The 16,334-nt window shown below is 48.7% G+C and overlaps 1 protein-coding gene across 1 annotated transcript in view; it reads left to right on the forward strand.

The window, feature by feature from the left end:
• dock1 (dedicator of cytokinesis 1) overlaps nt 1-16,334 on the forward strand; it is a 246,792-nt gene that overhangs the window by 27,437 nt on the left and 203,021 nt on the right. The window contains exons 3-14 of the mRNA XM_084456190.1: nt 320-360; nt 551-606; nt 1,207-1,303; nt 3,315-3,463; nt 7,062-7,197; nt 9,215-9,372; nt 9,607-9,688; nt 10,555-10,690; nt 12,065-12,137; nt 14,045-14,124; nt 15,501-15,626; nt 16,164-16,288. Of these exons, the coding sequence (XP_084312316.1) occupies nt 320-360; nt 551-606; nt 1,207-1,303; nt 3,315-3,463; nt 7,062-7,197; nt 9,215-9,372; nt 9,607-9,688; nt 10,555-10,690; nt 12,065-12,137; nt 14,045-14,124; nt 15,501-15,626; nt 16,164-16,288 (1,259 nt within the window). The remainder of the gene's footprint in view (nt 1-319; nt 361-550; nt 607-1,206; nt 1,304-3,314; nt 3,464-7,061; nt 7,198-9,214; nt 9,373-9,606; nt 9,689-10,554; nt 10,691-12,064; nt 12,138-14,044; nt 14,125-15,500; nt 15,627-16,163; nt 16,289-16,334) is intronic.

Raw genomic sequence — 16,334 nt, forward strand, 5'->3', positions numbered from 1 at the left:
GCCGCGCTCCAGTTCTGTCAGCGTTCACCAAATGTCTCAGATAATTGCATATTATTTTGTATGATTCCACATTATTACCCGGCGACGAACAAAGGCCAGAGAGTCAGCTCGATTGCTCTGTCACACCACCTGACCCTTCCCCCCGCCCGGCTAGAACTCCAGCACTCCCGACCCTTTAGCTTGCGTTATTGCGGGTTCCCGTACGAAAATGTGACCAGTCTGGGGGGGCCATGCAGCGTAGTGCCCCAGTACCTTCATGTAGGCTGCTGCTCAGTTTGGAAAGGTCTGATCCCATCCGTCATCCTCTCTGCTCCTCCAGGCTGGTACCGAGGCCACAGACTGAGGCGCAAGTCCAAGAAGGTCAGTTGATCCACGCGAAGAGGTTCCGCCGCTGTGGCAGAGCTCTTCCATCCCTGTTCCGGGGGGCCTCGCAGAGTGTCTGTGGGGCTCCTCGGGTTCCCCAGCCGAAGTGGAAGCGGTTCCCCAGGGGTTTGTCTTCATAGCGGTGTCAGGCTGTTGACGTTGTGTTCTCTCTCTCTCCCCACTCCAGGGTATCTTTCCCGCCTGTTACATTCACCTAAAAGAGGCCACGGTTGAGGGCAACGGGTCAGTTCATATTGAGTGACACTCAATGACATTTCATTAATTTAAGTAAATACTTCTTCCAAGCTCTGTCACTGGACATAAGGGATAAATAACCTTCACTCGATAAATGACCCTTCACTCAATGCACGCTTGTCATGAAAAAATGTATCTATCCCTGATTGCCCAGTGACAACGCTTTGGAACCAAGACACTTTGTACTTTACTCTTGTATAAACAGTTGGTGAATGAAACCCTAAGCTACATTATTTGAAAAGAAGATGGGGGGCATTCATTTTCAAGGGAAGAGTGGCAGACTGTGTACACAGTTTGAAACAGATTTGAATTCTAATCAGAAGCAGCGGGTAGTGTGCTACAGTAGATTCAGCTCATACCAATTAAAAAGAACATTAACAACGTTCAATATGTGCAACATCTCTAAAAAAGAGTTAACATTGATATGATAGCGATATCCTCACGTTAATGGCTGCCGTAGTTTCACTATGGGGAGACAAACCCCTTTGACTGTAGAAGTGTGAATGAGAGGACAGTGCTGGGATGACTGACGTGTTAGCTGACGTGTTGTTGCCGTGGTTATCATGTTGGTGTGACCCGTCCCTGCAGGCAAAAGGAGACCATCATCCCCACAGAGCTGCCGCTGGTCCAGGAGGTGACCACCACACTGAGGGAGTGGGCATCTATCTGGAGGGACCTCTATGTGGTGAGACACACACCTTCTTTTTTCTGTCTTGAACCTTTATTTCACCAGGGGGAGCCGGTTGAGACCAGGGCCTCATTTTCTATGTTGTCATGGATTATAAAGCAATATGGACATCATACAAAAACAAAATCCTTACACGCGCGCACACACACACACACACACACACACACACACACACACACACACACACACACACAGACAAGTTAACACACCCACACACACACACACACACACACAAGTTAACACACACACACACACACACTAGTTAACATGCACACACACAGACATGAGTTAAAACACGCACGCACACACGAGCGCACGCACGCACACACACATACACACACACACAAACATATGCATGCACACACATGCTGGCTCACAGCTGTGGTTGGAGCCTCTTCTCCAAACCACATACTGTACAATGTCTGTATTCAGTGTTACATTTGAGGAAGAATTAACTTTTGTCAGTGGGTATGGTACAGTATGCCAAACTTGCTCTTGTGAATTGTTTCACATTTACTATGTATAATTTAGCAGATACTTTTGTCCAAAGCGACTTACAATAAGTACATTTGTCCAGAGTTAGTGGGCCGACTGTCATTGGTGGTAAAGCCTTCTGTCAAGTGAACAAGTTGTCACAGTGCTAGAACAAGACTGTACATGCCTTCTATAAGAACAGGTGATAACCTGTAATCACAGTTCTATTTATTTATTTATTTATTTGAACACACAAGCATGATGTTGGGGCCCTGTGGAACCTGGGTTAGGGTAAGGGGTGTGGTTTCAGACACGCATGCAGCACATGGAGAAAACGGAGCCTCAGGAGCTTCTCTCCGCAGGCCCTCCAGCACCTGAATGACCCTGGCTAGTGTATACAGTGTCACCTGAATGACCCTGGCTAGTGTATACAGTGTCACCTGAATGACCCTGGCTAGTGTATACAGTGTCACCTGAATGACCCTGGCTAGTGTATACAGTGTCACCTGAATGACCCTGGCTAGTGTATACAGTGTCACCTGAATGACCCTGGCTAGTGTATACAGTGTCACCTGAATGACCCTGGCTAGTGTATACCGTGTCACCTGAATGACCCTGGCTAGTGTATACAGTGTCACCTGAATGACCCTGGCTAGTGTATAGGGTGACACCTGAATGACCCTGGCTAGTGTATACAATGTCACCTGAATGACCCTGGCTAGTGTGTACAGTGTCACCTGAATGACCCTGGCTAGTGTATACAGTGTCACCTGAATGACCCTGGCTAGTGTGTACAGTGTCACCTGAATGACCCTGGCTAGTGTATACAGTGTCACCTGAATGACCCTGGCTAGTGTATACAGTGTCACCATACCTAGTGTACACATCTACCACACATGTGAACGCAAATGTAAACACAACTCACCCCCGGATTTTACTTACAGTATCTCTAGCTATAGCATGTACAAAATACATACATGCACCCCCTCCACCCCCCCCCCCCCACCCCCCCAGTTCACACACGTCCACACCGGCACCTTGTTATCTTTATCACTATCTATAGCTTATATTGTATTGATTGTATTTTTTGTGTAATTGGTAACTCGTGTATTGTAATTACCTGTAACATCACAGTGCCGGCAGTAACATTTCACTGTGATTGTAAACGGTAAATGCCGCTTTTATCCAAAGCACTTTACAATGGCCTCTCATTTACCCGTTCACACACACACACATTCACACACCAATGGTGGCAGCTGCCATGCAAGGTGCTAGCCTGCTCATTGGGAGCAATTTGGAGCTCAGTGTCATCCGGAGGAGCCGGGATTCGAACCGCCGACCCTGTGGTCATTGGACGTCCTGCTCTACCTCCTGAGCCACATCCGCCCCGATTGTACTGTACACTGTTTGTATGTGACAAATAAAGATTTGAATCTAAAGTACGATAGGGAGAGACCATAGGGGCTAGTTATGCAGTGGAGACATAGTAATGTGAGGAGACATTCAAGTATGCGTGTGTGATCTGTTTCCAAAGGGGGACAAGAGAGAGATGTTCAACTCAGTCCGTGACATGATCTACGACCTCATCGAGTGGCGGTCGCAAATCCTGTCTGGCACCCTCCCCCAAGATGAGCTGACCGAGCTCAAACAGAGAGTCACCTCCAAGATCGACTACGGGAACAAGTAAGGGACATCCTGCTCTCTACCCCTCTATCACTGTTCACATCAGGAGTCGGGGGGGAGTTTGGATCATATCTCTGCTTGCCTGTCTGCTTTTATGTGTCTGCTTATATATGTTCATTCTAGCATTGAATTGAATACATTGATTTCTCAAAATCGCCCACACATGTCTATGCATGCGCCATCTGACAAGAAATAGGCATAGCTTACTGAAAATACATGTCATGCAGCGTGTAGCCTAACACGCAGTGAATAGGCAGCCTGGTGGCCTGTATTGCCACCACCAGCCGCAATCAGTTTGGGTGTTACTGTCTGGAGATGGTCGATGTGGTCACTGCATTCCTCCCTGGTCAGCCTCTCGTGCCAGAAGGTCTCTATGGTGACGATCAGCTCCTCTTTGGTTGGAGGGCTTTGCCAGGTGCTGGATAAAATGCTTCAGTTGGTGCCAGACTGTCTTGATTGGGTTGAGATCAGGAGACCTTCACATGAATGGCTGATGACTTTGATTGTGAAAAGATGGGGCCTATTTTTTCTGATATGATTGATTTTTGACTTTTGAAATATTATATATAATTATTTCGATAAGCAAAATATGCAGTGAATTATTAATTGTCTCTGTAGCTTGCGATTCTAGCTTGTGATTGAGTGCCTAGGTTGTCAGAGAGAGTTTGATTGATGGATGGATGGATGGATGGATGGATGGATGGATGGATGGATGGATAGATGGATGGATGGACGGATGGAGGGAGGGATGGAGGGATGGAGGGATGGATTTAACAAACTTACTGCCAATCCTAATTTGGATAGCAACTAGCATTGAACGAAATGTAGCCTACTGCATTTGCCCTACGAAAAGCATGATTCCTATTGCAACACCCCTCCTCCTGCTACAAGTTCATTCATATTCAAATAAACTTGTGATCAGCGCTGTTCTGACAACTGGCTCAGAAGAAATACAGTACAACAGCTTTACTGTCGATTGCGACTGGATGGCTGCCCATGTAGGCAGTCAAGTCAAACCAGTTTGACCTTCATTTGGAAACAGCAAGCTAGCATAACCTGTTTGATGGTATTTCGTTTTGATAACTGGTCAGTTGATATATGTTTGCTTATTGCTAGAGTTTTCCATGGCTTGACATGCTACAGTGGCTTGCCACTCACGAGCAACGAACCTGGATGTCTGCTTGTCTATGTCTGCTTGTACAGTATATGTCTGCTTGTCACAAGAACCAAGAAGAATACTTAGCCTCCCTCCATTGGCTTCCAATTAATTTTAGAATAAATATTAAGACTCTTTTGATTACTTATAAGACCTGGCCTGGCCTGGTGCCAAATTACATTTCTGATCTATTTCAAAGCGTTGTCTGAGATCACACACAGCCTTGCTGACTGTCTCTGAGTCCTGGTTCAGATCTAAAGGTGATCATGCTTCTTCTGTGAGAGCTGCTGGGTTCTGGAACAGTCTGCCAGAAGATATTAGACTTGCTCATTCTTTATCCTACTTTAAATCTCTTCTGCAAATGAGTTACATTTAATTAGTGTCACCATTTTCCCTGCATTGTATTTGTTTGAGTTATTGTATTCATTTCATTTCTTTTGTACGTTTATTTCCGTCTTAATTAACCTACAGTTGTTATTGTGTCATTTTGTCTTCATTTGTTTAATCTTGCCTACTTGTCTTTTTCTTATGTAAGCACTGAAATGTTTGAAAAGTGCTATAGATAAGATGATGATAATGATATTACTGTATGTCTGTTTGCATGTCTGTATGTCTGCTTGTCTATATGTCTGCTTGTCTATATGTCTGCTTGTCTATATGCCAGCTTGTCTATATGTCTGCTAGTCTATACGTCTGCTAGTCTATATGTTTGCTTGTCTATATGTCAGCTTGTCTATATGTCTGCTTGTCTATATGTCTGCTTGTCTATATGTCAGCTTGTCTATATGTCTGCTTGTCTATACGCCAGCTTGTCTATACGTCTGCTTGTCTATATGTCTGCTTGTCTATACGTCTGCTCGTCTATATGTTTGCTTGTCTATATGTTTGCTTGTCTATATGCCAGCTTGTCTATATGCCAGCTTGTCTATATGTCTGCTTGTCTATATGTCTGCTTGTCTATATGTTTGCTTGTCTATATGTTTGCTTGTCTATATGTCTGCTTGTCTATATGTCTGCTTGTCTATATGCCAGCTTGTCTATATGTCTGCTTGTCTATATGTCTGCTTGTCTATATGTTTGCTTGTCTATATGTTTGCTTGTCTATATGTTTGCTTGTCTATATGTCTGCTTGTCTATATGTCTGCTTGTCTATATGCCAGCTTGTCTATATGTCTGCTTGTCTATATGTCTGCTTGTCTATACGTCTGCTTGTCTATATGTTTGCTTGTCTATATGCCAGCTTGTCTATATGTCTGCTTGTCTATACGTCTGCTTGTCTATATGTTTGCTTGTCTATATGTTTGCTTGTCTATATGCCAGCTTGTCTATATGTCTGCTTGTCTATATGTCTGCTTGTCTATATGTCTGCTTGTCTATATGTCTGCTTGTCTATATGTCTGCTTGTCTATATGTCTGCTTGTCTATACGTCTGCTTGTCTATATGTCTGCTTGTCTATATGCCAGCTTGTCTATATGTCTGCTTGTCTATATGTTTGCTTGTCTATATGTCTGCTTGTCTATACGTCTGCTTGTCTATATGTCTGCTTGTCTATATGCCAGCTTGTCTATATGTTTGCTTGTCTATATGCCAGCTTGTCTATATGCCAGCTTGTCTATACGTCTGCTTGTCTATATGCCAGCTTGTCTATATGTCTGCTAGTCTATATGTTTGCTTGTCTATATGTCTGCTTGTCTATATGTTTGCTTGTCTATATGTTTGCTTGTCTATATGTTTGCTTGTCTATATGTCAGCTTGTCTATATGTCTGCTTGTCTATATGTCTGCTTGTCTATATGTCTGCTTGTCTATATGTCTGCTTGTCTATATGTCTGCTTGTCTATATGTCTGCTTGTCTATATGTCTGCTTGTCTATATGTCTGCTTGTCTATATGTCTGCTGGTCTATACGTCTGCTTGTCTATATGTCTGCTTGTCTATATGCCAGCTTGTCTATATGCCAGCTTGTCTATATGTTTGCTTGTCTATATGTTTGCTTGTCTATATGCCAGCTTGTCTATATGTTTGCTTGTCTATACGTCTGCTTGTCTATATGTTTGCTTGTCTATATGCCAGCTTGTCTATATGTTTGCTTGTCTATATGCCAGCTTGTCTATATGTTTGCTTGTCTATATGCCAGCTTGTCTATATGTTTGCTTGTCTATATGCCAGCTTGTCTATATGCCAGCTTGTCTGTATGTCTGCTTGTTTTTCTCCCTGTCTGTCTGGCTCAGCTGCCCATGTACTTGCAGCACCACAGGGGAGACCGTTACTTCTGCCTTCCAAAGGACCCCCCTCATCTCCCTTTCTTTCCTTTATTTCTCTCTCTCTCTCTCTCCCTCCCTCTCTCCCTCTCTCTCTCTCTCTCTCTCTCTCGTTTGTCCTCCTGCTGAGAGGTGTCCAGCAGTGTGATATATTCTTCTCTCCCCCTGCTCCTGTGTGCCAGGTACCTGGACCTGGACCTGGTGGTGAGAGATAAAGACGGCAACATCCTGGACCCGGACCTGACCAGCACCATCAGCCTCTTCAGAGCCCACGAGGCCGCCTCCAAACAGATAGAGGACCGCATCCAGGAAGAGAAGGTAGAAGACCTGGGGAGGGAGGGAGGGAGGGAGGGGGGGGGGGGGGGGAGGAGGGGAGAGGAGAGGAGAGGAGAGGAGAGGAGAGGAGAGGAGAGGAGAGGAGAGGAGAGGAGAGGAGAGGAGAGGAGAGGAGAGAGAGAGAGAGAGAGAGAGAGAGAGAGAGAGGAGGGGTGTAGGTAGACCTGGGGGGAGAGAGAGCGAGAGGAGGAGGGGTGTAGGTAGACCTGGGGAGAGAGAGAGACAGAGAAGGGGGGGGTGTAGGTAGCCCTGAGGAGAGAGAGAGAGAGAGAGAAGGGGGGCAGGTGTGAGGTGAGGTGTGAGGGTGCTAGCAGGATTGTCATGACAGAGCAGCAGTGTGTGAATAAAGCCCAATTCATGCTTCGTCGAGCGACACTTTTAAAATCGTCCCTCGACACTTTTGACGTCATGGGCAACACTTTTTTTGTGAAAAAAAAGTGTTGCTGAGGACTGTCGCGTGCCAACGGGTTTTTGTAATGTCGCTGACACAAATTGTCGCTCAAGTGTGATTGGATAGCTAGATAGAAGGCTTGTGCGTTGCCATGGATATGCTTGTTCCGCTGCTGCCTTATTTTAGTTCTGGCTGTCATTTGACGTTTGGCTGTCATGGAAGGAGTAGAGGAACGTCTCTCCCAGCTTGTGAGGTGATATCCCCATCTGTACAAGTCATCCCTGCACCTTCACAGAGATGCCCAAGTACTGCAGAAAAGAATGAAAACAAAACACAATGAAAAACGCTCTCTGAATAACCGCTTTACCTCAGATTAAACTCTTTCCCTCAGAAAGCCGCTTCTCTCAGAATGACAACAAACGCGCAACAGAATGACAAGCGCGCGGTGGATTGTTTCCATAGAGATGACACGAAGTGTTGCTCGAAGCATAAATGCTACATCAAGCGATACTTTTCAAGAAGCATAAATTAGGCTTAATGGTGAGAGGATGCTTTCTCCCAGAGCAGATGGTTAACACCGGCCAGGAACATTCCTCCTCACATCTTCCATGAATACATCACTTCCTGAACAGTGCGGTATCGGCCTCCACACCCATGACAGACACACACACACTCACACACACACACACACACACACACACACACACACACACACACACACACACACACACACACACACACACGCAGGTACTGTACATACACACACAAACACAGACACGAGCCACACACACACACATACAGTAACACACACACTCACGTGTGCACACACACAGACACGCGCACGCATACATACACATGCACACACACACACACACACACCTACAGTTGAACTCACCCAATGCGGGGAAACGAGGCCATTGTTGTGAACCTGAACCCCACCACTCGACTGCTCCAGGGAGAAGGCTGATCTGTATCTTAACCCTCTGCTGAATGTCAGTGTGGCCGGATGTGGGTCTGCTGGCCGCCCCCGAGCCCCTCAGCTGTGTGCTCTCATCACATGTGACCTTTTCATCTGCCCCTATTTGCATATGCATGGATTCATGTCACCCGCATGAATATTAATTCTGCTTTTTCCCGGCGGCGGCGGCGGCGTTTTTTGAAGGATTCTCAGAAGATCCGTCCGAGAGTTGGCGTCCCCCGCCCGCGGACGCCCCGGCGCCAGCGGAGATCTAGTGTCCCGTCCTTGTGCTCCTCATTCTCCAGCCTTCAGATCTGCTTTACTGAGCTCTCTCCCTCCAGCCACGCCCCCCCCCCCCCCCTGCTCGTCGGAGACTGACAGATTTATAGACCCCTGTTAAATCCTGCTCTTGAACATATAAACATGTCCGGCTGTCACGATGCCCCCCCGACGCACAGTAAATAACTCAGTGTCCAGTTGCTGAGCTCATCCTGGGCACCGAGGATAGTTTTTGCTGACTGCCGCCCGCTGCCGGGCCCGCCCCCCAGGGGTGACCTTCACAGGCCCTCGGCCCACGGCGGTGACAGGCGGGTTAGGGGAGAGTAGCGACCCTGTGTATTGAAGGCAACGTTTCTTGTTTCCCCTGCCAGTCCCAGAAACAGAATATCGACCTGAGCCGGCAGGCCAAGTTCGCCTCCACCCCGTCCTTCGCCCTCTTCGTCACTCTTAAGAACGTGGTGTGTAAGATCGGCGAGGACGCCGAGGTGCTCATGTCCCTCTACGACCCCGTGGAGTCAAAGTTCATCAGGTATGGCCGCCTCGTCCGCACAAGCACCGCAGTAGCAGTGAGCATGATTGGCCTACAAACTGCCAACCACACAGTGGATTTAAGCACTTTTCCGGGATTACAAACAGATGAACACTAGCTAGCTTGTTGTGGGATGGTTCGTCTGTGTATAGTGCTGTGGTGTAATGTCACCCTAACTAGCAGTATGTTGCATGTCTGATTGCAGTGTTATGATTCAAGTTTTTTCCCCGTCAGTGAAAACTACCTGGTGCGATGGTCAAGTTCCGGCCTGGTGAAAGACATAGATCAACTCCATAACCTGCGAGCAGTATTCACGGTGAGTGAGTGAGTGAGTGAGTGAGTGAGTGAGTCTCTGTGTGTGTGTGTGTGTGTGTGTGTCTCTGTGTGTGTGTGTCTCTGCGTGTGTCTGTGTGTGTCTCTCTGTGTGTGTGTGTCTCTGTGTGTGTGTCTCTCTCTGTGTGTGTGTCTCTCTGTGTGTGTGTGTGTGTGTGTGTGTGTGTGTGTGTGTGTGTGTGTGTCTCTCTCTCTCTGTGTATGTCTCTCTCTGTGTGTGTGTCTCTGTGTGTCTCTGTGTGTGTGTGTGTGTGTGTGTGTGTGTGTGTGTGTGTGTGTGTGCGTGTGTGCGTGCGTGCATGCGTGCATGTGTGTCCTGGCTATTTGCTGCTTATCCACCCATGTCAGGAAGGCTGGAGTGTTTGATGGATGAGCATTGCCAAGGTCACATCTGGAAGAACCTGCCGTATTTATGACAGGGTCACCTCTCTAATGGCCGGCCCCGGGTCACAGGGGTGCCTCTTCGCCGATGAGTACTGCGCAGGGATCACCACAGGAAATGAATCCGTGGACACAATGGAAGAGGGAGTTTAAGCAATTTGCAGCGGAAATTGCCGCCTCAACAAAAGTTGATCGTACCTGAAAAGGCTTGATCAATCAATCAAGTGTTCCTGGGTGCAGGCGATTCTATAGGCTAATCAGCATCAATGACCCTCCATCCAGACACATTTCCTGGCGGCCAAAGTCCATATTAGACACAAGTGGACACTAAGCATCAGTGTACAGCTCTGGAATTGTGTCCTGAAAGTGTAGAGGCACCCACGGTGTTGGCTGGCGTCGCGTCATGGCAACGGTGTCAGTTTTTGTTTTTTTAATGATTTTGTTTCATTTCATCCTTTTCATGTCCAGGACCTGGGCAGTGAGGACCTGAAAAGAGAAAAGATAAGCTTTGTGTGTCAGATCGTCAGAGTCGGACGCATGGAACTGAGAGACAACAACACCAAGAAGCTGACGTCAGGCCTTCGGAGACCCTTCGGAGTGGCAGGTAAACCAGCCCTAGCAGAATAGTCCGGAAGGCCAACTCACACTTTGAGCTCGTAGCATACAGGCCACTCGATATCAAACGCGGGCCATGGCTGGCAGTACCGCGGTAGTGTTTGGTACCGTACTACTTATGGTGCGTTCGTTTATAACTGGGAGGCAAATTGCGACTTGCTACTAGGAATTATTAAATAAAACGCCGCATGAACTCGCACTTCCTCGTCGCAAATTCGGATATGTTTCTCAGCCCCCAGTTGCCGGCTGACGTCAATATCATATCATCATCATATCATTCGCTATAGCTCGAATGCACACAGGTCGGAGGTAGGTATTTTGCCACTTGCGACTTGCCACCTCCGACCACAAACGAACGCACCATTATTCCCGGGCATAGGCTGCCCGTCAGAGCAGTGGTATTAGAGTACTGTATGCGTGTGGAGTCGGGAGCCTGAAGCGTGTTTACCTGTTTCCCTTGGCGCGCCGGCCCCCTGTGGCTTGGCCTCACGGTCGATTGTGAGGCGTGCGTAGCGGCGCTCTAAACCCGGCTAGAATAATAGATCTGGCTGAGGCTCCGAGGCTTTCAGCTGAAGTAGACTGAAGAATTAGGGGTTCTTCCCCCCCATGGGCCAGCTGCCCGCTTCATAGTCAACTAATTAGATTGGCTGTGCGCCCGGCCGTCTCCTGCGGGGCAACGATGCCTCTGTACTCGGGCCAGCTAGAAGAGAAGGAGAAAATGACGTCCTAATGTATGATGTCTCATTACCTGACTGTAGATATTGATTCTTTTTTTCATCAGAGCAATGAGCAAACTCCTCCTCCAAAATATTACACCTGTATTAGAGGGAAAAGCACCTTGAGAATAGGTCTGTGTTCATTTTTGCACGGGTAAAATAGGGCTTCACCATCCTCAGTGCTATCGTCCAGGATTTGGCCCGTCGGCCCAGGAAGCCATCGCTCTGAGACTGTACCCCTATTGACCCACTGTGATCAAGGCTTGTATGTTTTGGCTCGCCCCCGAGCTGGTTGATAGCTGCTGCAGCGCCACAGGAGAGATGGGAGCAGGAGCAGTGAAGGAGAGAGAGAGAGGGAGAGAAGGAGAGAGAGAGAGAGAGGGCGGTATGTGCAGCCGTCAACGTTTTCAACATCAAACATGTTTTTGAAGTCGGCCTGGGAATCACTTCCTGCGCCTCCCTCCCCGCTACAAAGCTGTGTATGTGGGTCAGGCCGGGTAATCAAAGGCGGTGTGGAGTCACCTCTGATGTGACTGAGCAGTGCTGATGTTCCTGCCCACGCTGCTGCTACTGAGCCCGGAACCCAGTGATGGGCAGGCCCGGTTCAAACACTTTTTAACCCCTGCTCCGCTCCTCCCCTCCCTCAGTAATGGACGTCACTGACATCATCACCGGCAAAATGGACGACGAGGACAAGCAGCATTTCATCCCCTTCCAGCCGTGAGTATGACGCCGCCGCCATCACACGCCCACCGAGGCGGAGCCCGGGATAACGCTGCACGGGAATAGGCCGAGAATAGAACCTCGCCATAAGTCTTACCTGACAGACAGCCCGCCCTCTGTGGCGGTTCTACACGGGGGAGGGGGAGAGGGGGGGGGGGTATTGTAGCGCGTGGGAAAACACAGCGCGGTGTTATTTTGGATCCTTGACACCTGATTAGTGTGAGTTTAAGACAAGTGAAGCTCCACGATTCCCTGCTGACTTAATTAAGGCAATCTCATTAACTGCTGGCTTCCTCCGAGGACTTCAGCCGAGTCAAGAGTAACCTTTTCCTTAACATGATGTCCTGTATAATTGGAAAAGCTTTGATTTTGGATACAGACAGTTAAGTTGGCAGATCACTACAGTTAACAATTTGATCTGTGCATAAATCATGAAAATAATTACTGGCTTCTGGCTTGGAAGAGAGGAGCAGGATTAGGAGGGGGCAGAGGTGTGGAGGAGTGCTGTTGGGACTGCGAGTCTCTGCATCTCCTCTGCCGGCTCCAGGCCCTCCACACCCACAGACAGGAAGTCGTCATCAACCTCCTCGGGGACAGTTTGACATCACAGCATCATTTGCTCAGATCTCCGGCACGCCAACATGGAAATTGCCCTAGTTTTGTGGCGGTCCAGAGATACAGTAGGACTTTGATGTTGTTTTGACAGGGACCGGGACCGGGGCAGCGGTGGCCCCCGTTCCACCCAGCTCAGAGATCTAAGACGGTGAAACTAACTAAAAATGTAGTCGTTCCTCAAGACATAATGCCAGGCTTCGCAATTCAATCAAGCTTTGCTTTCTTCCCTCTAAATGCTCTGAATATTCCAATAACATGCCCTTTACTCCTCCTGGCATATTTCCTCAAACCATATAAAAATATCAGCCAAACCTCCCCTCTCGCGTACACAACAATCGAGACGAGTGCGGTGGAACTGGGAGCAGGGAGGCACCCTGCCTGGCTGATCTAGCGCTGTTTATGAAATGTTAATTTCTCTTGTCGTTGTTTTCCGAGCGCCGGCTTGTTGTGTTTGTGATTGAAGAGTTGGAGAACCCTGCAGGGGCCTGTCGTTTCTCTCAGCAGAAACCTTATCCTGCTCCTCCACCGCTCCTCTCCCCCTCTCTCTGTTCCTTAACCGTCCGACTGGACACACACACACACACACACACACACGCACACATACACACACACACACACACACACACACACACACACACACACACACACACACACACACACCTCTCTGTGGCTCTACTGTCTCCCAGCTGCCACACATGCCCCCCATTCCCCCCCCCAAAAAAATCACATCTGCTGCTTCGTGCTCTTTAGCTCTCGCCTCACTCAGTCTGTCTCTATAAACTAGACCTCTCGCTGTCACAGAACACAGGCTATTTGTCTTTTTCTCTGGTTCATCTCTGATCGCGGTGGGAACGCATCTCGAGGTTTCTCAAAGCTTCCTTCCGTAAACCCAGGACTGAGAGACGCCTCGCTTCCCAACTGTCGCTGTTTCTCCTAGCAGGCCAGACTTGCCGCCATCTTCTAAACAATGATTTCTCTGTTTTTCTGTCGTTTACCCATCCTGCCCCACTGTTGGCTAACGCATGCCTTTTGGTCCCTGTCTTGGTATTGGCATCACTGTTTGGTGTGTTTCTCCTCTTCTCTCTCTCTCCTCTGCTGTTCTCTCGCCCCAGCCCTTCTTTCACGACCATCCCCTCTGTTTGTCTCCGCCCTCCTTCTCCTCCTCCTCTTCCTCGCTCCCTTCCTCTCTCTCCTCCCTGTGGTGTTTTGCCGTCGTGTGTACACTCCAGGCTAGCGTTGGATGACGCCATTCGCCACAAGCAGCTGAACATCTCCCGTTTTTCACCCAGGGTGGCGGGGGAGAACGACTTCCTCCAGACAGTCATCAACAAAGTCATCGCCGCCAAAGAGGTCAATCACAAGGGCCAAGGTACCGTGAACGGGGGGGGGGGGGGGGCGGGGGTGGGGTGGCTCTGGGACACAAACGGTCCCATAGTGACGTGACGTGATGTATGTATGTTCATAAGGCCTGTTGGTATTTTCAGTGATATGCTCAGTTCTCCCTTATCAGCTGGGTCTCACTGCATACTGTAGGTCTTCAAACCCCAAGCGCTTGACTTCACTCGAGAGCATTTGAATTATTGATTGTTGTCTCGTATCTAGGTCAGCCAAACTTTCCTTGAACTCGGAAATACTTTATTCCGTAGTGTTAAAAGTTTCTCTCCATGCACCAACCGTACCGTTTCCACTTTCTTTGGGTTTTGTCACATGAAGTGAGATTTCAGCCGGTTCCTATATAAAACCCAGTCCTGCTGATCGAGTCACAGCAGCCACCTGCAGGACCAGGACCACCGTCTCCATGGTCACGTTGTATGAGGATGTACTTGGCAGAATGTCAGGTCCGTTCAGCTGCTGCCGGGTGGTTTTTGTGCATAGGAGGGAGGCAGCAGCAGCTGTGTCGGTCACGCTTGCGTATCAAGGCTTTGAGCTGCAGCGCCAACCACCAGCGAGGGCTCTGTCACTCCTGACAAGACCCACCGTGAAGAGCGCAGAACAGGGCAAGCTCATGCTCAGGCTCAGCATGTTGTGAACAGTAGTAATTGGATGACCTGCGCTCTGGGGGTACCTCTCAGTGCTCTTTAGTGTGTGTCTGTGTGTGTGTGAGTGTGTGTGCGAGCGAGCGCACATGCGTGTGTGTAGGGACGAGAATCAGTCCATGTATGAATGCCATGTGTGTAGCTGTAGTCTGGATGGAGCGGCTGTGTCAGCTCTTATTAAACTGAACCCTCAACCAGGAGAAAAGCATTCCGTCCACTAGTGTCGAATTGGGGAGAAATACGCCCCACAAAATGCGCTCTTGGGTCCAAATTACTCCTCTTTGTTTCAAAATGAGTCTGACCCACAAAGCGACCCCGCCCCCCACGCATCGTTCTCTGGCTATCTGCTGCCCAGACCACCTGCTCGTGTCAAACTATTTACAAGTTCTACCTGAAGCAACCCACATTTCCAAAGGACACTGAGCATAATGAGAAATTCTGACTCCAGGGTCTTTTCAGTCCTCCGGCAGCCCCCAGTCAGACTGCATATTTGGAACATTGTTATAATTTATGAACCGGAATAGTGGTACTGTTTGCAAAGCCAACTTTAGCCTCCAGCTTCTGTAACCCTAAAACAGAGGTGGGTTCAGGTGATGTTATAATACTGCTGAAGTTAGGCCATAACCGCTTCCTACTGACAGTGTCTCTGTGTCCCCGCGCTGACCCCTGACCTCTGTGTCCCCGCGCTGACCCCTGACCGCTGTTCCAGGTCTGTGGGTGACGCTGAAGCTGCTTCCTGGAGACATCCATCAGATCAGGAAGGACTTCCCTCACCTGGTTGACCGTTCCACCGCTGTGGCTCGCAAGATGGGCTTCCCCGAGATCATCATGCCAGGTAGGGTGAGACCATCATGCCAGGTAGAGTGAGATCATCATGCCAGGTAGAGTGAGATCATCATGCCAGGTAGGGTGAGATCATCATGCCAGGTAGAGTGAGATCATCATGCCAGGTAGAGTGAGATCATCATGCCAGGTAGGGTGAGATCATCATGCCAGGTAGAGTGAGATCATCATGCCAGGTAGGGTGAGATCATCATGCCAGGTAGAGTGAGATCATCATGCCAGGTAGAGTGAGATCATCATGCCAGGTAGGGTGAGATCATCATGCCAGGTAGAGTGAGATCATCATGCCAGGTAGAGTGAGATCATCATGCCAGGTAGAGTGAGATCATCATGCCAGGTAGTGGTATCAGGACTGGACTGGTATCTCTGTCCTGCTTTGGAAACTCTCTTCAGGATGCAGAACGTAAAGTCACATTGACAGTATTATCCATGCATGTCACGGGTTAAACTTGCTCTATTACTTACTTATGTTTTTTTGCGGGTGACCCACTCTTTCATGATGCATGTTTCACTGTGCGGCGCCTCCAAGGTGATGTGCGCAATGACATCTACGTGACGCTGGTCCAGGGCGAGTTTGACAAAGGCAGCAAGACCACGCCCAAGAACGTGGAGGTCACCATGTCGGTGTACGACGAGGACGGCAAGAAACTTGAGGTAGAGTACCCCAGAGTTCCACACCTCTACCACTGACGATAGACGC

This window comes from Borostomias antarcticus (assembly GCF_949987555.1).
Source record: "Borostomias antarcticus genome assembly, chromosome: 22".
NCBI classification, from domain to species: domain Eukaryota; kingdom Metazoa; phylum Chordata; class Actinopteri; order Stomiiformes; family Stomiidae; genus Borostomias; species Borostomias antarcticus.